Consider the following 22060-nt stretch of genomic DNA (forward strand, 5'->3'; position numbering starts at 1 on the left):
GGAAAAGGAAAAAAAAAAAACTCTTGCATGTAGAAAGTTGGATTATCATCAAGAATCACTAGCAGTCCTGGGCCTCGTAGTTGGGTGTTTTTAGGGAAAGGAAGACCCAAAGATGCCACGATTCCTGAGTTTCCTGAATATTTGAGTTGATCTAACTTGAACTAGGACTTGCCCATACGTGGATTACTGAGGACCTAGAAGCCAACTTGTGTTCAAAACTGAGCTGATGCCTGCCTGCTGCCTGTAAGTCTCTTTTCTTTCACCATCTATTTTGCTAAAAAAAATTTCTGCATTTGCTTGTAGAAAATGATTATGAAAAAGCAGCAGTTACATAAGTGACTCTCAGGCTGAAATAGATAAGGGTGTGTCCTCTGCATTTCTCTGATACATAAATTAAAATAGAGAAATGGCTTAAAAATCTGCCTACGTGCCAGTGTGGCTGTAGGACTAGAGGGTGGTGCTGTGCTGTGTTGGTTTTCTTGGATATCACCCTACAGTTCTGGTAGCCTCAAAGAACGTAAAGACCATTACTCCGAAAGAGAAGTTCCCTCACTGTATCAGGCCATCAATGGATGCCTGAGCATGTAACTTTATAAACTTGTTCTGATAAAATTAGGAATTAAATGCAAAATGAGTAGCATCTGTCCTTCCTCCATTAATTGGAATTAGTGCATCAAAACAATGTAATCTGATGGATTTAAGGCAACAGGTTATAGGGTTAGCAGCATTTATAAGCAACCCAGTACTACTATAATAACTGTGCCAAATGTGGTTGATGGTAATTTACGTAATGTGTAGAGTGTCATCAGGCAGGGAGTACCATACAAAGCAGGACATTTCACAAGTTGGTTAAAGTAGGGCAGTGGTTTAGACATGGGGCCAGGAAGATTCATACTGAAGTCCATCCTCTATTATGGAAGCTCATGAGGTACCTTTAGGCCTGACATGAACTTTCAGCCCAACATAAAGATATTGGTGGGGGTGATTATTGGAGGAGAGAGTTTATCATCATGAGCTCTTGGAAAAAAGGTAGGATAAAATGAACAAAAACTTAGACACATGAGGATTTCTGTAAGAACATATATGCAGAGTGGGTAGGAGTATTTGATATCCTTAATGAAAGACTATGAGCTGATAAGATAGTATCTTCAGGAAATATAAACTTTTGACAAAATCATTCTGTTGTGGCAGGAACAGCATGTAATGTATATTTTCAGGATTCAAGTAGGGTTGAGAGCCACCTCCAAAAGTAAACTAGAAAACTGAAGGGTCAAATTTCAGACCTTTCGTGCTAGAGTAATATATGTTATCTTCAGTCAAATGTCACTTGTGGTCTTGCTTCCTTTGGATGTTTTGCCACATGCTGAACTCTTTCTACAATCAGATTTTTCAGAAGGGTGTGCTTCCTTCTAGGGAGTCCAACTTCACTTGACCAAAAAAGAGAGGCTTAGCTTAGAGCTGATTAAAGGCAGGATTTCAGCTTAAAAATAAGCAGCTCTGGGTCACTCAGATACCCAAGAGGACACCACTGAAGTCTGACCCACTTCGTACAATGAAGGAAGATCCTGTAGCATTATCTACGAAAACTGAAGCATATTGGCCAGCCTGCAATAGAGAAAGTCAAAGTGAGTGACTACGTTCACACACTGTACTAAACCATATGGTCTTTTAATCATGGTTTGTTAAAGAGCTAAATTGACTAGCTTCATATAACATGCTAAGCCAAATATAAGCAAGCCACATTATGCTGGGCATGATGTGTGATAACTTCTGACACTGAATTGAACACAAACCTTGAATTTAGTTGGCCTTACGTAGTTTCTAAAGCACATTTTGAAGAGAAAAAAAACAAGGGGTAGACTTTTGCCAGAGTTTGGCCTCTACCGTCCTCATGTCACAAAACTTAGCCTTAAAAAAAAAAAAACAACTTTCCACTTAAAGTTGGATATTCCTGAAACTCTAAGTTTTTAGCATGCTTGCTGGCTGGCTGTAGACTCACCTGCAGAAAGAGAATTCCACTGACTGAAATAGTGAAATATTCACTGCTTTTGTCCAAAGTGCTGACTGTTTCCAGAGAACTGAAAGTAAGATAACAGGATCTTTATTAAAAGCAATGGATGCCAGAACACAAAATGACCCCTTTTTAATTGCCCTGTTTGCGCTAAAAACCACATCCAATCTCACTTCCCACTACATTTCTTTTATAAACCCATTTAGTTGTAGATAAGAGGTTATGGGAATTAGCCACCTAGGTAATTAATGATTACCAACATTGGGAGACATAGGCAGGCCAAGATGCAGCAAAACTGAGAAACAGATGCTTTCTCAACATAAAACTATTTCTGTCCCAAGCACTCACCTTTTCTGGCGGCAGAGTGACTCAACACAGATCAGCAAGCGCAGGCGATCTCGGGCCCGTGGCTGGCATCTTTTGGAATGGATTTCAGGAACTGCAACAGGTGAGAAAGAATCAGGCTGGGCCGCAGTGAGTGCCAGCAACTGGGAAATGGCCACAGAAGCGGGACATTACTAAGGGCGTTGCTCTAATGTGCTTATTACTCCGGTGCCCGTCATACTGCATGATGCACAAACTAGTCTTTTGTGGTTCTTGTGGCTATTTGTTGTCTGAAAAAACACTGAGATCTGTTTGAACAAACTGATCTGCCCATTCCAATCCTGAGTTAGCCAAGATGCATATTTCTATGACTTTGCTAGTAATTGTTATATCATCCATTACTGCCAAATTTCTCCCTGATGCTAAATCTCCTTGGGATTTAGTATTGCCAATTTTAAAAAATTCAGGTGAGGTCAGTTTCCACCATTCTTCTATGAGCAGAATTATGTTTTTGTCTGTTTTTATAGATAATTTCTTTGATAAAGTAAAAATAATATCTTGCCAATTCTTGATTGTCTAGAGTTTGTACAATGAAGAAGCCAGCAGTGTGTTATTTATTTCGAGTTAAGCACTTACCAACATACAGTCTGGCACTGAAAATGTAATATCCACTGACAGGGGCCATATATTGACCATTGTTAAGGTTTAGACCTAGGCCACGATGGAATAGCTCCTCTTTTTTAGGCTAGTACAAAGCAAACAAGAAAGGGTCATTTAGTTAAAATGTATTTGCAAAAATCAAAATATTAAATATATTACAATATGGTCAAATAAAAACAAAGGGAAAGGGAAGTGGAAAGCTCAAAGACCATCCAGGCACAAATAAATCATGCAGTTGGGATGTTCAATGTGAAATCCACAGCCATCTCATAGGAATCAAAATCACAGAATTTGGCAACCCTGCCATGAAAATTGCAGCATTCTCCTCATCAGACCAGCCCAAGCAGGAAGTTAATAGGGGCATGCTTGATAGAAAATGCAGTTGCGTGCCGGAAGTGGTCTTACTTACTGTTTTTCAAACTTGGCAACTTTAAAATGTGTGGACTTCAACTCCCAGAATTCCCCACCAGCATGCTGGCTGGGAAATTCTGGGAGTTGAAGTCCACACATCTTAAAGTTGCTAAGTATGAAAAACACTGGCTTTAATTGTCTCATCTGATTGTGCCATATTATTTGACCTTCCCTCTAAGATCATCAGTGGCAAAACGCTGAGGCTGGCTAATGAAAATTCCCTTCTATGTGATTGGGACAGACAAGATATTGTAACAATAATTAGGCAAGGAAAAAAGTTACCACAAAGACCATTGTAGTGGTAAGAAATGTTTGTACCATATTTTCTGCTTCCTTGTTCTGTATGGGGATATTCAAATAATAAAGAGTGCTGCAGAGAACAGGGCCCAAGTATCAGTTATTTGTGAACACATATTTGTTAGTATAATCATGGTTGGGAATAGCAGGTTGGACCCAGATTTATTCTGAGCACATTCTTAAGAATTAATGGGACTTTAAGTCAGTAATGATTAACATAAATACAAATAATGTGCCAAAGCAGGACAAATGACAAGTTTAGTAATCAGAAATCTCTCCATCAGCAAAGTGAGCTTTTAGGGCTTTGGTTTTTCTTCCACCAGGCACTTCTTTAGTTTTAGCAAGGTAATCTTTACTCACTTGCTCTTTTTGATGGAGAAACGTAACAACCCATTTAGCATGTTTTATGAAGGGCAAAAAACCCACTCATGCTGCCAAACTCAAAGGTGCAATCTTAAGGTGCGAATGGGCTGCCAAATAGGGGCAGGGAGCCCCATGCAGCCCATAGATTGCCTATCTTAATTTAGAAGCACTTAGTAAAAAACATCCCCCTTCTTCCTTGACATACATAGGCCTGGGACAATGCAAGAGTTGACTGATTGATTTAATCAATTTATATGGCTGCTCAACTTGCAAATTTTGAGTCATGGCCGCTAACAGCCATGATTAAAGCCAAAACTTAAACAGCAAGATAAAAAGCAACACAAAAGAGAACTTAGCAATGTTGGATACATCATCCCTGTCCACCAAATTGTTTCTATAATGGTTCAGAATAGAGGAGGGATCACCTGGTGCCTTATTTTCCATTTCTATTCTGCTGCTCTTCTGTATGTAAAAAAGTTAAAGCTGGAATAACCAGATGCTCATTATCCAAAGTGTTGTTTCCAGTGGCTCTAGAAAGTTCTGTGCCTTTTGATAGTTATAAACATGTAGAAAGTATAAATTCTTTCCTGTTCATGTCTCTCTGTATCCCTAGTTTTGACTGCTTTTCATCCCATTTTTGCCAGTTGTTTTGATACTTGTTGATGTTTAATAAATAAACATCAAGTCATATTTTTTTGCTAGCTGAACTCTGTGTGTGCTTGCTCTGATCTGAATAGGGACTGACCGGGGAGTGTGCTAAGTGTAAACTAAACTAGATATTACCCTCAGTAATTTTCTAACAAGCATAACTAAGCCCTATCATTTAATATTCTAAAAATTATGGACAGACTGACCAGCAACCTGGCCCAAGGTGTCAGGGCCTTATGAAAGGCCAGCAAGTTTGGGACCATCTGAATCTCAAGGGTATGCTATTCCAAAAGGCTGGTGTCATGACAGAGAAGGCACTCTTAGGTCCCATGGGAGAACAATATTTTATGGAAGGGACTTGGAACATGCTCAGCCTGTTGGATATTGTGGGAGGGAGATAGAGATAATTGGAAATAGGTGGTCCCACAAGTAAGCCAGCCATATGTTATGAAAGGCTTTGAAGGTGCACTTGAATTGCACCTGGAAGCCAATGCAGGTCATTGAGCCCATCAAGGTATGTCCATGTGCATTCTGGACCAGCTGTACCTTGTGGATGGTTCTTCAAGGGCAATGTCATATAGAGTGGGTTGCAGTAGGCCAATCAGGAGATGACCAAAGGTGTGAGTGACTGTGAACAGGGCTTCCAAAACCAGGAATGCGTGCAATTGGTGCACAAGATGGATTTGTGCAAAGGCTCTCCTCACTATCACTGCCACCCACTCTTCAAACAGGAGTTGTGAAAGAATGAAGATACTTTCTTTGTTCTGATGATATGTAACTGCATACCGATGGACAATCCTATCCAGTAGCTTCAGGTAGAAGTTAATAGGAGTGGAGAGAGAGTGAAAACCCTGATTAACCCTACAAAGTAGGGATCTAGGACTAGTTATCTCCTCTCCTAACAACACCAGCTGGAACTGGCCCTGGAGAAATGAGAAGTGCTACAACTTTGTGCCCTCCACTCAACTGCCAAAGCTAGTCCATGAGGATACTATGATCAATGGAATCAAAAACTGCTAAGAGAACAAGGAAGGCCAGGGAGATACCCCATCCCCATCCCACTAGATATCATTCACAAATGCAATCCATGCCAGCTCATTACTGTACCCTGGTCTGAAACCAACTGAAAAAGATCCAGATAATCCATTTCTTTCAGTGTACTCTGAAGCCGACAACCTTTTCAACAATTGAGGCCAGGACAAAAATGGGATATAGCAGTTGTTTCTTGAGGAGGGGATGATCCACCACCTCTTTAAGAATGGACAAAACCACCTCCTCTCTCAAGGATATATTTACCACTGCCTGGATCAAACCACCCATCATCTCCTATGAGGCTTTAACTAGCTAGAAGGGACATGGATCTAATACACACTTAGAGCCTCTCTCTACTTCCTCACAACTAGCAAGCTTGAACACTTTCCAGGGAACTAAGCCAGACCATGCCTTGGTCAACTTAAAGAACATGCATAAAGTACAACTTAGAATGAATCCAAGTAATTTTATCTGACAGATGCCTCAAATAGTCTTCACAGCAGCCTTGCAGGCTTATCTAGGAAGGACCGTTGAACAGGGCTGCTGGCTGGCTATCTGCAGATGTGATAAGAGTGGAAAAATAATGACATTTTGTCACTGTTATTACCAGGAGATAGTCCTTAAAGGGCTTTTACCCGTGCTTGATTCAATTCCCTCTTTGTTCTTCTCCAGGGGTTCTCTAGTCATCTCTTCTGCCACTTTGTCTCCTGGAGTTCTCTGAAAACCATGGAGCTTTCCAGGATCCACATGCAGAGAGAGTCCACACAGATGCAATCTGATTTAAGGCTGTTACTACGCTCTCATTCTAGCACGTAAGGCCTCATTTGAACTGTGCACCAGAAGTAGAGCTATCCAACCTCTTTCCTTTTGTTACTCACTATGTAATAAAGTTGAAGTTCTTGAAGGGATCGTCGATTTACTGAAATATTCTTCCGGGTCTGGCAGTGGAATGCTGCTTCAACTCGTCCTTGCTCCCTGCTTTTTATCAGAGGGATGCTTATCTGGGGAAATAAATTCTCTTCTTTTCCATCGCTATCTTCTCCATGCTGGCAGTTTTTGCTGGTGGTTTTCACATTGATCCTTTCTTGCTCCCTGATTATTCCTGAGTGGTCAAAAATACAAAGATTTATGACAAAGATGGGCCCCATTATATTTTACTCACAAAATATGGTTCACTTGATTTTGTTTTGTTTTTTTGTTTTTATTGTCAGGGTACAATTGAATGTGTTTATCTGTTTCTGAAGCAAAAACTGATGGAGGTCCTCTTCAGGCAATACCTTCCCATGCAGAGTTCAGCACACAAAGAGAGGTAAACAGCCATTCCCCTATCCAAGTCAAGCTGGTTACCTCACTGAAAAGCAAGTCTACAGCAGTGTTTCTCAACTTTGGGAACTTTAAAATGTGTGGACTTTAATTCCCCAGCCAGCAGGGGAATTCTGCTGGCTGGGGAATTCTTAAAGTTGCCAAGGTTGAGAAACAGTGCTTTACAGTGTGACTCTTCGGTGATGACACCATCACAGTTTGGAAAGAGGAGGGGCTGCTCACTGCTCCTTACATGTTGAATTCTGCATGGGAGGGCATTGCCTGAACAGGGTTCTGAGTCTCTGATACTTTGGGCTACAAGGTTCTTCAGAGATTCAGATACCTCATTTATTATGCTCTACAGTCTTCATCAATCTGGTTGCTTCTAGACATGCTGGAACTACAATAGCCAGAATTCCTAATTAGAGAGTTGCAGTTCCACAACATCTGGAGAGATCAGATAAAACATAAAATATCACTCCCAGAATAGGGTGGTATATCAGCTCTAGCCTGGTAACCACATGCTATTAGGAATTATTGGAGGAAAGTACACAGAATTCTGTATAGTCAAATAAGCAGAGCTGAGGAGGAAAGAATGGAGGGCTAACTAAGCAAGCTCCCCCCCGCCCAATCCAATATCCAGTATAGAAAAATAGCTCACCAGCCAGCTTCAAAAGGGCTGATTTACAAATTGTAAACTTATTCAGAATATGGTCCTCAGAGATTCCCAGTGGGTTTCACCTCTTTTTATTCTACTTGGTAGTGGTAGAGGAAGGGAAAATCTGAATATGATCATGCTATACCACCACCACCATTTTAAAGACCAGCTAAGAAGTTGGCAAATGCTAAGCATCTCTAGTTATGCAATGTTTTGAAGTAGAAATAAGGTATATTCTTTTGAAAGCACTTGCAAATTAATTCTACTTTTCTAGCTCTACTTTGATCCGGTGTAAAAGAAAATAGAATAAACCAATGCCAATTGTATTTTGATATTTAATACAAATTTATATAAATAGCATGAGCTTGAACAGATTTTAAGCCTGACATATGAGAGGGTCAATCAGACCTACATCTTAAAGGCCCTCTTTGTGCAATCTATCCAGAACATGTCCTGATCAAAGCTCACAATTTAAGAATCAGGGCAGCAGTGTCTTATTTGGACTGCAAAATTCCTAAGGATTCATAGCACAGTCCCCTTGTAACTGACCAATCACACTGCACTTTATAAATTGTGAATGAGCCTCCAAAAGCCTGAACGATATCTGGTCTTCCTTACCCCAACTTCCATCTACTCCAGCCATTCCATAATATCATTTGTCCTTGTAAAAGGAATTTAAAATGGTTTATCCCCCAGGAGTCCTATTAAGATAACCATACTATCAACACAAGGGGACGCGGTGGCACAGTGGCTTAATGATGCTGAAAGTTGCCGGCCAGAAATGGTCGACGCTTCAGCGGTTTGAGTCCAGCCTTCCCGTTAACAGGGTGAGCTCTTGTTTCCTCCCCAGTTCCTGTCAACCCAACAGTTTGAAAACTCACGTGAGTAGATAAATGGGTACTCTCACTTGAGTGGGAGGAAAAATGCTGGCGGCGCCTTGCAAAAAAGGAGTCGGGAGCAGTTGCTGGTAAGCGCGAAAAACCGCGCGCGCCCATAAAGGGCGCGAAGCAATGGAAACCCCGCCTCCTGCACTCGCCAGCTGGGCTCTGCTCTCGGAAGGAGGCTCTGGCAAACCACTTCCGAAACACCTTGCCTTGAAAACTGCAAGGACTCGTCCAAGCAGTCACCGCAGAGTCGGTAACGACTGAGCACAGATTAAAAACAAAAACAAAACTATCAACACATGATATCAACTCATCCACATTTGTTTTTTATATTTGGATTTAGGTGTACCACAGTATACTTGTTGGAGTATAGTAATTTTTGTTCTGTACCTTTGAGCAGCAGCTGGAATTCTCTCAGCAACTCCTCCTGAGTAATAGTATCTTGAGGAAGTTGTGGGGGTTCTGCAGGCTCCAACGGGCCTGGAATGGCAAACTAGAACCCAAATTCACCACAATAGTTATATTCTGCTTCTTTAGGTCCAAACACAAAACCCTTTACCTCCTATTGTCCATTTCTTGGCCCCCATTTCATTAATTCATGTTTGTCTCTCTCTTAATTAATCAGCTTCAAAACATTTTGTAATCTCTCTGACACAGGAACAGTTTTATAAATGGTATACAATATCAACTGTAGTATCTGAACTACTCTTCCTGCACCCCTCACCCACATATGAATTAACTAGTGTGAATCCTAAACAGATTCACAAATTGTGCTGGTAAAATCCAGTGAGATTTGACCATTGAAAAGAGTCACTTTGTGTGAAATGGGTGGTTATATAAATATGATAAATAAAATAAATAAAAATTGAAAAACAGATATGCTTAATTATGTTTCAGAGCATGTATAAGCTCGTTATAACTCCCATGGGATGGAACTTTCATGCAGACCTAACTGGGTGGGTGTTGAGTGTTTGCTAGCTTTTGAAGGTCTGTCTGCTGTCCTCTCTCTGGGGTTCCCTGGCAGGCAGAAAGGGTCTAAGGTCTTTCTTTGTCTAACTGTATTCTTGAATATTTTTAATTGTTGTCTTGTGTTAATATTCTTTGATGGCATGTTGGGTTCTTCAGTATTCCTATATATTCTCTGATTGCTGTCTCATATTATGTGATTATGTTATTTCCTTATACTGCCTTGGAATAAAGCCTTAAGCATTCACACTGGTGTGGTCACTGCTTCTGAATTCAAAAGAATCTGTGACTTAACCCTGCTGGGCTGGGGACAGAGCAATACAGTCATGCACACAGTTAATTAATTCTACCTGGTCTTGTTGTGTGAATACCTAAAAGCTGTCAATTGTCTCATTTCACATAGTAAGTTATCCCAAAAAAAAAAAAAGCTGGAGAAAAGAGTGGGTAAAAAATTGAACCAGGATTCACTGCCAAACTTGGCCAGCACAGAACATATCCTTTAAACACTGATTAGCTGTAGTGGCCAAGCCACACCTACTTCTGCTTGTCTAGCCAATGGAGAAGGGACCAACATACCCATGTGGTACTTTTGTGGTTCAAACACTCATGTCAATTCTAGGAAAAAGTGGCCAGGACTCTATATTTTCAGAATGATGACTTGTGATAGTGTGTTATCAGAATTGATAAGGAGATTTGACTGGGTTAGTGGCTGAGGTTGTGGGAACAGGACTTTGAGTTGACTTCAAAGATAGGCCATATCAAAACATGGGCAGCGTGGTTAAAATTGCTTACCTTAATCTTTCTGGACTTATTTTTATTCATTTTTTTGCTCCTCACCTCGTTGTTCACAAGGAGCATCCAGGCATTCCGAGAATCAGAGCTACGAATCTTTTCTGCAGTATTTTCCTTTGTGTAATGAAAAGAAAGTTAAAAAAAAATTAAACAAAGCAGCTATATAGGATCATGACAAAATGTAGACAACCTGGGAAGACAACAGTATTTCAAAAAGCGACATCTTCTGCTGTTCCAGATATGAGTCAGAATATTCTTTGCCACCTGGGCTAGTTTTCCTAACCTACTGCTATCCATGTTTGTTGGAATATAATTCTTCAACATTTCCAATCGGTTGGCCATGCTGGCTGAAAATTGTAGAAACTGAGCAAACCTTGAAGTTGCTAAATTGGGGAAGACTGGTCTGCACTATCTGTTTAGATTGCTGTCCCCCATTACCCAAAAGAGAATTTGCAAGTTCTTTTCATAAGGATGATTGATAAGATTGGGTTTTGCATTGTTTGTCTCTCAAAACATACATGAAGCTGTCATCTTTGAAGATATACTTTCCATTTACATTTTTAACTTAGAGAAATTTTTGCTCTCTACTATTGTTAATAGGTAGTATAAAACATTGCTAATGAACATATCAGATAAATACATAGGCTCAGTGAGGTTCTTTAAATTGTCTTTTTTATAATTCTCAAAATGATTTAGTATTGATACAAAGTTCTCCCTCTTTATTTCCTTTCTCCTCAAACAAACATGTTCACATTTCCTGATCCATAAATTTTAAGTGTTCCAGACTGGAAAGAATAATATTTCAAAGTGACCCCAATTTCCTCACAGCCAGAAATAATTACATTGAGTATCTTCTACATCTCTTCATACAAAAAACTAAGTCTGTAGCCATACTACAGCCACTAGTCGGAACAGTGGTAGTTTATTTAAGTAAAGTCTCCTTTAAGTTGAGTTCAAAGTCTGGTGATTTCAGGATACTGCCATATAGTTTTCTTGGCAACAGAATGAAACTGGTGCTAGATAGAGATAGATAGATAGATGATAGATGACAGAGATAGATAGATAATCTTTTCAGTCTAGTCTACAATCCCAGAATTACCTGGTGGTCTCTCATACAAGTACTAATGAGAGCTCTCCCTTTGTAACTTCTGAGCTTAGATAAGGCCAGCCAGGTAGAAAAATAAAATGCTTTTTTTCCAATAAAGTTCAGTGCAACTCTATAATGGTTTAATAAGAAAGTCCCATCACACTCAATGGAACTTATTTCCAAGTTAGCATATATAAATTCCTATAAGAATCAATTATGACTATGACAAGATAGACTGAAAGACATACTTTTGTATGCAAATTGCTCACCATACAACATCTAGAAGCAAAATTCACTTTGATAATTGAGCACTATTTTGCTTTCTCTAATGTCTATCCCAATGTTATTTCTATGCCATATCCATTGTAGGGCTAACATCAAGGGAGAATTTTCAATTTTTACTAAGAGATGAGGTGGAAGAAGCCTTCAGTTAGTAAGAAGGGAGTAGCATATGAAACATTCTTACTGAATCCTGGGATGATGACAAGGGAAGACTGCTTGTTTCATTCCATCGGGATGTCTTTTCCTGGTTCCTTCTGTTTTCACGTTCCTCATTTTCCACAGTACTAACACAAAAAAACATTGCTAGTAGACCCATGGCCAAAAATCGAAGTGGGCAGCCAGAAAGGAAGGGCTTAGCCATATTCTGGTACATAACTGCACACTTGGTTTATATAGAGAATTAGAATTAGATATGGCTGGGAACTTCTCAGGAGCAGAAAGACAAGGTTAATTTGCAGTCCTTCAAAAAATATACAGCAGCCTGTATACCTGTGAAAATTCCACAAAGGAATATTAACTGCAAGAAGTTATCCAATGTATCTTCAATTTATTTTTTTCACAGCAGGCTTGTCCAAGAATATCAACCTTTTTCTCAAAAAAAAAAAAAAAAAAAAGAAAGCTTGTAAAAAAGTAAGACTTAAAAAAACAACTAACACACACTGCACCGGATCAATTGCACCAGATCATTGGATCAGAAAGAGAATTGCAATTTCTTCTTTCAGAGTTAAAGATGGGTAATAGGTCATCACAGGACCACCTCAGAAGCAGCTCTCTAAGTAGCAGAAATCAGGAGTTCCAGGCTGTCCTTAGAGGAGTTAGCTCATCCAGATGGTGCAGAAGCTGTTTGCTCTCTTTTTCCTGGGTCCTCAGTCAGAGCATAGATAAAATTGTATCAAAACCACAGAAGTCCCATGATGGCTCCATTCATAGCTTTGGCTGCCTAGGAGTGCTTGGCCCAACGTCTTTTCAGTGCTCTCTCTTTTTCAAACCAGGTGCTTATATGCTTGTCTGATTACATCCCTACTGCCACTCTGCTCCTGTCTGAATATCTTTGCCCAGCTTCCCTTCCTTTAATAAGCTTGAATTCCCCGCCTCACCAGAATGGTCCTTGTCTTAGAGAGCCACCTCTTGGCATCAGGAGCAAATTACAAAAGCAGAGCCCATCCAGAAGCTCCTCAGCATCTGGTGGCAGGAGAACAAGGAGGTAGGTATGTACTAAAAGTGGCTCTGTGAAATTTCAGCAGCTTGCAGGTTAACATGAAGTGCAGATGGTTGTATTGGCTTTGTTGCTACTTTACAGAGTCTGCTTAGGTTGGGGCTGAGAGAAAGGGGGCTTAATCTGGGAGACCTGGTGGCTGAAGGGATTCTAGGGCATGACACATCCCATGCTATGTTCCTTTTGATACATCCTAATGCTGTTTTGTTTTTAATCTAAAATCTACAGTATCTATCTTGTGTTATGTGTAGTATATAGTTATAATTAAAATATGTCCCATTTCTTGACCTTCATTCCAATCTTTCATTTGTCAGTCCTAACTCATTTAGCATGTAGTCCATTCAAGAAAATAAAGAAAATGGAATCAATCAATAAGAGACAAAACTGCAGATAAAAACTAAAGCAAAAGCAGGAATAACAAAATAACAAATACAATAAAAGCCATTGCATACAAGAGAAGCTTACTAATAAGTTTTCCTGTTATTTTTGTTGTTTCAGAAATAATCAATTTTTGCATTTTAAATCTCAAGTTTAGTTTACTTAAGGAGCTGAATGGAAGAGAAGTTTCCCACTCCCACATCTGACCTGTCCAATCCTTTGCATAGATTTAGTAAAATAACTGAAAATGCACTTGAATGAGGTAAAATGGAGACTTCCAATGGAGGAATTGCCCAAAGTCTTGTGGACCTTTGCATAATTGCAGGAAATGCTTTCTTCCCAATACTCCATCTTAAATTGTTTAAGTGTCTCCTTTGAGGCTTTTCTAAGGAATACAGCAGGAAAGAGAAAGAGGGAAAATGCAATCATAACCCATATCATTCCTTTGGAGGGTCAAAATAAGAGTGGCAAAAGGGATTCTGAATTCTCCAGAATTCTAATGGTCTCTAAGCATACATGCTAGTGGCCATATTATGTCTGAGCACTCATGTTCTGAGGACAGAGAAAATTCAACTTCGAAGATCTGATGCAACCATAGAAGCGCCTTTCTTCCACCACAGAAACTTCTATGGCTCTTGCCTTTCAAGCAAGTCAGAATTCCAATATTACTAAAAGTAATAGAAATTATGGTTAGGGTCTGTCCATGGGTCTGTCAAAGGAGGATTAGAATATATACAGCCTTCCCATTCCTCAGAATTCAGAGGGCCCCTCCTCATGCGGCTTTGGTGCTAATTTGATGCATCATTCTCCATGGGAAGCTGTTTGAGCACAGCCAGACAGCCACATTAAAGGGCTCATCCTCATCTCCAACCATGGAACTACCCTGCCCTGATAAACCATTTCTCTTTGACAACTCCTCACATTATTGCCTTCATCTAATTCCCCACTCCCAGCAAAGGCAGCTTAGTCACCTTCAGCTATTCCAGTTTTCCCTCTTCTCCCAACACAATTTATACTCTGGGCACAATCTAGCACACTTCACCAACAATGTGGTCAGAGGCTGTCTAGTCCCTGTTGGCCACTTCAGGCTGCTAGGAGCATGTTCCCTCTCCTCCAGCCATTGCTCTTCCTGACCATGTTGGTTTAGGTTGCAGGAGAGATTGGACTAGCTAAATTTGGAGTTCTCTAGTAGATTTCACAGGAGGCTATATCAGCAAAAAATCAGGAGGAATCTGGTAGCACCTTTTCCAAATAACACATTTTAGTTATCTAATCTGATGAAATGAAATTTAGTGATCCAAATCTGATGAAGTGAATTGCAGCTCACAAAAGCTTATACCTTTTAATAAAACTTATTAGTTGAAAAGGTGCTACTAGACTCCTCCTGATTTTTTTGGGCACTGAGGACTAACATGGCTGTCCTCCTACAATATCAGCAAATGTGATCTTAATGCTTCTAGTCAGTTTCTACTCAGTTTTATAATTGCAGTAAAAACAGAAACAAAATACCTTGATTTTCCCTGGTCATATTAACAGCTTGCCTTGGATTCTTGTCCCTCAGTGTCTCAGGATAGCCCAGCCTCTGAGCTTAATTGAGCCATCTCTCTCTCTCTCTCTCTCTCTCTCACACACACACACAGACACACACATTACCCTCATACACAGAGATTCCACACTGCAACTCACAACCTTGATTGCAGCTGTTGGGATAAGCTGCAAAACTACAGTATTGTTTCATCATTACAGCTTTAAATGGGAATTCATATGCAGAAATAATGAAGTCTTGATTACAAGGCAGCTTTATCCTCATACCAACAGTTTAGATTTTTTTTCATATAGCATGAACTGAAAACCTGGGGGAAGGGAAAGTATTTTTATTACTCCAGGAGTTACCATAACTGAGTGGGTGAGGCACCACTTGAATGACAGGGTTTTTTCATTCTTCTCTTGGGTCAGTGGAGGAAGCACCAATTGGTTCATGGTGTTCCTTTTTCTCATCATGCTGAGATCAGCAGGAATGAGAATGATCTTATGGCTGCCTTCAGAATGCTCTGGATCAACTGAAGAATGGCAGTGTTACTGTGTGGCAGTGCTCATTTGCTTTCTATTATTATAGCAACTACCCAGAATTAAGGGAATGTGCATTAGCTCTGGGGGTGGTATACAGTACATAATTTCATTCACATTACACTGAATAGAAGAGAAATAGTTAAAAGGCAGAAAACATTTGAAAGGGATTAACAGAAAGAAATGTACTATATTCCTTTTGCATTACTCTTGCAATACTAGAAGCCAGCACTTTTGGATGCAATATTTTTTTTTCATGCTGCATATTAAACATGAACATTGTTGGTTTGATTCTCAGTTATCAGACATGTAAAATTGCTTACTCTGCCCACCAGGTTATTCCCACCAGTCTTCAGGGCCTCAATAAAGGCCTTTCCTGCTTCCCAAAGCCCCTCCTGTTCATCATTAGTAAAGAAGAAAAGCATGTGTTCTGTGTGAAACTGGAAGGAGCCATAGGGCTTTTATACATGGCAGCCACAAACTGCTTGTTTCCTGTGCTGAAACTGGCTGGAAATGAAGCCAACTTAAGAAACTGCTGTCTGGATTTCAATCCATTCTTGAGCTTTGGCAACAATGCTGGTTAGGGGTTCTGTCCAGATCACAGTTACCATGGCTCTTGATTTCAGTGGTGAACTTGGGGGAAGCCTTTTACCAATCCACCAGTGAATCTGTAAAAAAAAAGAAAGAGGACCCAACCTTTCACCAGTCTGCCATGGGAAGGTTCTTCAGAAGGAGGCAGGCAGCCCAGCAGCTTAGAATGAAACGTCTGTGGAGGGCAGTGGCTAGTAATTGGAGGGGAGGGGGTGCTTCTGTCATAGCTCATAGGGGGACGTTAGAGCAGAAACGTTGTCTACAGCAAAATGAAATGCAGCAGGCAGATCACACAGCACTACATATGCTGGCAGAAAGCAGAAAACACTACTTTTGGTGTTAAGTTGCCTTTATAGTGGGCTGGGACAGGTTGAGAATGATATGGTGCATTCCTGTCCTCAAGAAATGGTTAATGAGATGTTCTGCAAGAGGCTGAGCACTACATGTGGATGTGCCTATAATTATGGGTGTTATAGCTGGACCACCTGGGAATAAAGCTATGCTTTAGCTTCCCCATATCTCCCCTGAATTATTCAGCCATCCTGTATTTTCCTTCATAATTCTGAATAATTAGGGTCAAGTCTACCAAAAGCACATTTAGAGAAAGGAAAAAACAAAAAGAAGAGATACAAAAAGGTTTTGCACAGAAATTCCTTTGTTGGTTTTCTTCATTCTGGGGCCCTCTTGATGTGTTTGGATTAGAGTTATAAGACTTTCTGCCTATGTTGGCTAGATATTCTGAAAATTGTAGCCCAAGATTATTTGAAGGAAACTAGGTTGAAAATAACTACACTAGTTCTTGCATTCTGAGAACAAAATGTGCTTGTGTGAGAAATTATTAAAAATTACAATCTCTTTCTTGCTCATATTTCCTTCACACAGTCCTCATTAACATATATATATACAGTATACATGCTATACAGCGAAAGCAGAGACCCAGAAATCAAAGAAGGATAAAGAGATCCCACAGAAGCTAACACAGACAAGGCTTTGGGCAAGAGAGGAGGCATATTTGAAGTATTTACTAGTCCCAAATTGATCAAGGTCTCCCCACTCTGAATTCAACACTCTGTAATATCAGCTACATCACATTAACCTATAAATGTTCTGCCAAGTAGAATATGCAAACTATCTTGCCTGGTGCCTTCTTACCTTCAGGGTCAGATACTGGTAACATCTTAGAAATCCTATGAAAGACTATATGTGCAGAGCTATACCAAAGGTCTGGCTCTCCCTCTCTCTTTTCCTTCATGCCTAAATGAAATCTTAAGTTCCATTCTTGAGCTCTCACGTCATTGCCTTGGCCTACTGTTCCCAGCAGAGTGAGGTAACCAAGCTGTTCCCTCTCCCCTTCTCCTTCTATTTTCCTTGACCATGCCAATGATGTCATGGGAATGAAAACTCCATTTAGTCCTCAAAACAAAAGTCAGTGCATATTAGAGCATGCAATGCTTTCAATTCAGTTTCCCAAAGGTGCTTCTGAGGATCTCATTAAAGCAGCTACTGTGGGATCCTGAAAACAGATGCAGCCGACTTCATGAATTGCAGCCACATGCTGTGTTTGTGCTTCCCTGCATGCTAAAGGAATGTTTTGGAATCAAATACAAAGCATTGCACATCCCCTGTGTACCTTCCCTGGCGACTAAAATATTCATCATACAGCAGCTAGGTTAAAGTACATAAACAAATCTTGCTCAGCTTGATTTATACTAGCAGGCAATGTAGGTGATAATTAATATTTCAGGACTTTTAACTGAAATAATGGTCATAACAGAGACTGATTATCATAGAGATAAATTTCATAAAAGTAATAAAGTTACTAGACAAAGAGCACATAAAATATTAAAATAAAAATTGAACAAAAAAACCCAGTCACACTGAAGTTGGATTCATTTTTTATTTATATTTAAAAGAATTCTGAGATATAGTACCATTTTGAGAAGTTCACAGTAGTATAAGAATTACAGAGAACTACTTATGTACATTATTAATGGACTATCTAGATATTAAAAACTACCTAGATTATTTTCCAGGCTGGATGACTAGAAATAAATGTTTCTTTTTTGAAAGTTACCATTTACATTGCACAATAATCTTACAAAATCAAATAATCAGTCTGCCCATTTTTGTACTTTATCACAATCAGTAGACAGACTATTCTCCTCCAGACAATTGTTAGTAAAAGTGATATCTAACTGTAAACATAAATACTGTGGCAAAAATAAGCTTGTGATATATAGTAATGTAGCATCACTTCTCAGAAACATTTTATGCCTAGTAAAAAAAAATCACAGAAATATAGCAAAACTTAAGATGGTGAGTGGGCTTACTTTACCAATAAATAAATATGAAAACTTTATTCATAAATAACAGTCTACGGTGTGAGATACAGAGGACCTAATCTCCTAGGAATCAGTTGCATCTAATTTCCACTGAAATTAGTAGGGCTTCACTTAGTCACAATTATCATCTTACTTTATTGGCTCATTGCTGAATTTTGTCCATGGTGCTTAAAATCAGTGCAACAATAAGCCGTGGTCATTGTAATGCTGTTGAATATCTTTTCCTACGTGGTGCCCTCCAGATGTGTTCGACAAGGCAAGATGATTGTCGTAGATGTAGAAGGAAAGCCCCACCACTTTATGCATGTATCAATGACACATGCATGTGCAAATGGCGGGATTTTGATCAAAAGGTTATAATTGGCATCTTGGCTTTTTTGACTCCCCACAATTGCCACTGGGTTGGAACTGCAACTCCCAGAATCCTTTTAGTCACGTCAGGTGGAATTTCTGGTTATTGCAGTCTCTACGCATTTGGAAGAAACAAGGCTGGAGAAGTCCTTAAGATTATAGTATCTTAAACACACTTGCTTATGAGTAAAACCCAGTTAGGGCTTTCTGCTATGTGAATAATTTTGGAACTGAGCTCCTTATGAGTATGCAGTTATATTTAATTTAACAACTGCCCATGACGAATTTTCTGATCTGTAAAACCTATAAGGTTTCCACTGTTTTATCACTGAACAGAATTTTCCCATTCTTAGCTATAATGACCAGGGTTGCTGGAACTTGTAGTTTGATGACTTTTGGAAAGCCATAGGTTTTTCACTTTCAGATTAATATTTAAAACATTCAGTGTCAGGATAGCATGAATAATTAGAAATAATTAGTCTAAAATTATCCTTTAAAAAAGAATAGGTTTCTTGTAGCTAATGCTATCACTTTTCCCCACCCCTAAGTATATGATACCTTCCAAGACTAAAAATTCTACTAGGAATAAAAGTAATCTCTCATAGGGCATAGGGATATTACTTAGATACATATATACCAAGCACATAAAATAGGAAGCTAAAATTCAAGAATATCTGCAAGACAAAAAAATTCTTGCCCTCCCCTCCAATAAATATATTCTTACTGTGAACAGAGGCACAAAGTTTATAATTATACAGTATTTATCACCCAAAAGAAACTTTGAATAATAAGCACCAGTAACAATAAAAAAAGAAATATATACTAAAAATGACAAATGAGACTCTTTTATCATAATGACCAGTTGGAGAATGATCAACATGGAAGAAGTATATTTTCTTTTCACAGCTGGAATTAATAAAAATATGAGGATAATTAAATTGAGCATGCTCACACTTCCTTAGATACAGAACTAGTCCTAGGACCGCCTTCTTCAGCTCGGCATTCCCCTGCTATATTCAACTACAACTTCCATGATCCTAGGCATGTCTGAGCTGGCTAGGGATCATGGGAATTGAAATCCAACACATCTGAATGACAATGGGATTGGGGAAGGCTGCTCCACAGTGACAAAAACAGATATACAAGTAACATTCCTAGATTATTTTAAGAAGCATGTCTCCCAAAGTTTTTGATTCCTAAGGTCACACATCAACATTAGCCATTCTGATCTAAAATTAGTACTGAGCAATTCTAGTTCTAATTTAGAATTGTCTCACATTATTTTTGGTCTCTTTCAGATACTTACTTCAATCCAATCCATGAAGTTAGTACTGAAGATTTAAACTTGCCTAACCCTGGGCAGGGCCATTTTCTTTTTCACACTGAAACTACCCTACATGAGCATATCAAGTATATGATGCATAATGTATTTTGCACTGGAATCTCATGAAAGTGTCAGCTAATTTTAAAAGATTGCAGATGTTTTCACAGATGAATTTTCTAAGTTCCTGGTTCACCCATTACATTGGTTGGTTGGAATCAGGTGCTGGAATTTTAACTTAGTTTATTGAATCTGTGTATTCTAATAACGCTTATAGCAACACAACTGTTATGCTTATTCTAAGATTTTTACAATTAAGGCTTTAAGGCTATTGCTGTGAACGAAGAAATTCACTGTAGGGAAGTTGGTTCAGCTCAACAGAGGCTATAGTGTCAAAGCTATAATTCTTATGAAGTCAGAACTAAGAGACACCAAAGAGCATATAAAACTGTAGTATAATAAAAAAGGTTATTCCTTTTCCAAACCTTCAGTCAGAGCTGTGAGATGTCAAACCAAACTCTGTGATCACAACTGGAAAAGTTCCCTCCACTTTGAAGTATCCATGAAGATAGAAGAAGATGCATGGTAGAGCCATAAACAGGGAAGTGACCCTTCTCTTGTCCAAACATCCTTGGCACAATCATACATTTCCATCTCTACTTGATAGTCGCCATCCATACCTTTCCAGTAGCCGCCTGTGACAAAGAGCTTATTGCCAAGAGGTACCATTCCACCATTTTCATGCAAGGTATGAAGCTGTTGTACCTGTAAGATTTACATTAATCACATGTTGGGATATTTTAAGAGGATATCTTAATTTATACATAGAGTGGCAGTAAATTAAGAAGCAGACAATCATATAGAACTTATATCTAGTTGTGTGTGTGTGGGGGGGGGAACATTCATGTGCTGGCAGGAAAAAACAGATGCTGTTACCTGCATGAGAATATACCCCAAATTATTTTTAAGACTCATTGACCCTATCATTTGCAGGATTACTAAACTGTTGAGGGCTAATTACACAAGAAATGAAAAACTGGATTTGATATATACATAATCTTATTTATATACATCTTTTAAGAGTTTTTAAAATGTCTTAAAAACAGATTGGTGCACAAAACTGGAAATAAACTATTTACCTAAATATATAAATACAATACATAAAACTGGAAATGTAATAACTGCTTATAACAACTGTTTGCACCAAGTATAGCAGATTAAAAAATATCAAAACATGCTAACACAAACCAAGCCCAACAACAATTCCTCTAAAATGCCTGACAACTAAATCAGTTTTAAACTGGCACCAGAAATACTGCATTTTTAGGCAAAGATCAATGTTCTTGAAATGACTATTCCAGAGTCATGGTGTCCCCAAGAAAATGCCTTTCCTCAGTAAACGCATAATGAAACTCTGGAAATCATGGTCATCTTAACAGACCTTCAGAGATCAGTGGACTGGTATGGGAAGAGACACTTATCAGATATTTGAATCACAATTTTAAAATATTTTAATTATCAGATCATAAGACTTGGAAGTTAATGAATAGTCAGTGTAATTATTTCTGTATAAATGTAAAAAGAACAGTTCTGGCTGAATTTGTCAAAATGTCCATGTTCATTTTAAAAATGCAAATCACCCTACATTCATTATTCAATACATAGAATTTTTCTGATGTAGGCTTTTAAAATATTGTAAAAATTCTTCCAATGTAACTTTTTAAAAAATAAGTTCTATACTATTGTCTGGAGGTTGAGTCATGGCAACTGGACTTCTTTTCTTTTTTGGTTACAGACGTTTCGCTACTTGTCTAAGCAGCTTCTTCGGTCTAAAAAGTTGGTTGGGGGGACCCCATTAAAATCTTCCAGGGTGGCTGTGTTTCTTACTCACAGCCACCCTGGAAGACTTTTAATGGAGTCCCCCCAACCAATCTTTTAGACTGAAGAAGCTGCTTGGACAAGTAGCAAAACGTCTCTAACCAAAAAAGAAAAGATGTCTAGTTGCCATGATTCAACCTCCAGACAATTCCACCTGGATGACTGAGAATCTTCATAAACAAGTTCTATACTATTTTTC

General features: G+C 39.0%; 2 protein-coding genes across 6 annotated transcripts in view; both read right to left on the minus strand.

The window, feature by feature from the left end:
- Positions 1 to 283: 283 nt before the first annotated feature.
- Positions 284 to 17742, minus strand: ERFE (erythroferrone). Of its 4 annotated transcripts, none has more exons than XM_088131741.1 (8): positions 17122 to 17742; positions 10349 to 10462; positions 8981 to 9083; positions 6625 to 6848; positions 2972 to 3080; positions 2360 to 2450; positions 2000 to 2078; positions 284 to 1605 (listed from the first exon to the last, which is right to left on the minus strand). In XM_088131741.1, exons 2-8 carry the CDS (start codon positions 10412 to 10414, stop codon positions 1507 to 1509), a joined length of 771 nt encoding a protein of 256 aa, XP_087987867.1. In that variant the 5' UTR covers positions 10415 to 10462; positions 17122 to 17742; the 3' UTR covers positions 284 to 1506. The 4 variants fall into 4 exon arrangements, with proteins under 4 accessions (XP_087987867.1, XP_087987865.1, XP_025032228.1 ...); XM_088131739.1 differs by lacking the exon at positions 17122 to 17742 and adding an exon at positions 11902 to 17104 and having other exon boundaries at positions 10394 to 10462; XM_025176460.2 differs by lacking the exon at positions 17122 to 17742 and adding an exon at positions 11902 to 17103.
- Positions 17743 to 17869: 127 nt separating this feature from the next.
- Positions 17870 to 22060, minus strand: part of KLHL30 (kelch like family member 30) — a 19280-nt gene continuing 15089 nt past the window's right edge. The window contains exon 9 of one of the 2 annotated variants that reach the window (XM_088131735.1): positions 17870 to 20748. In XM_088131735.1, the coding sequence (XP_087987861.1) occupies positions 20509 to 20748 (240 nt within the window). In that variant the 3' untranslated portion in view covers positions 17870 to 20508. The remainder of the gene's footprint in view (positions 20749 to 22060) is intronic. The other variant, XR_015794281.1, reaches the window with a different exon arrangement.

The sequence above is a fragment of the Python bivittatus genome, unplaced genomic scaffold (genome assembly GCF_059951505.1).
Source record: "Python bivittatus isolate LINGU-HERP-01145 unplaced genomic scaffold, Pbiv_v1 ctg000980_np1212, whole genome shotgun sequence".
Classification (NCBI taxonomy): domain Eukaryota; kingdom Metazoa; phylum Chordata; class Lepidosauria; order Squamata; family Pythonidae; genus Python; species Python bivittatus.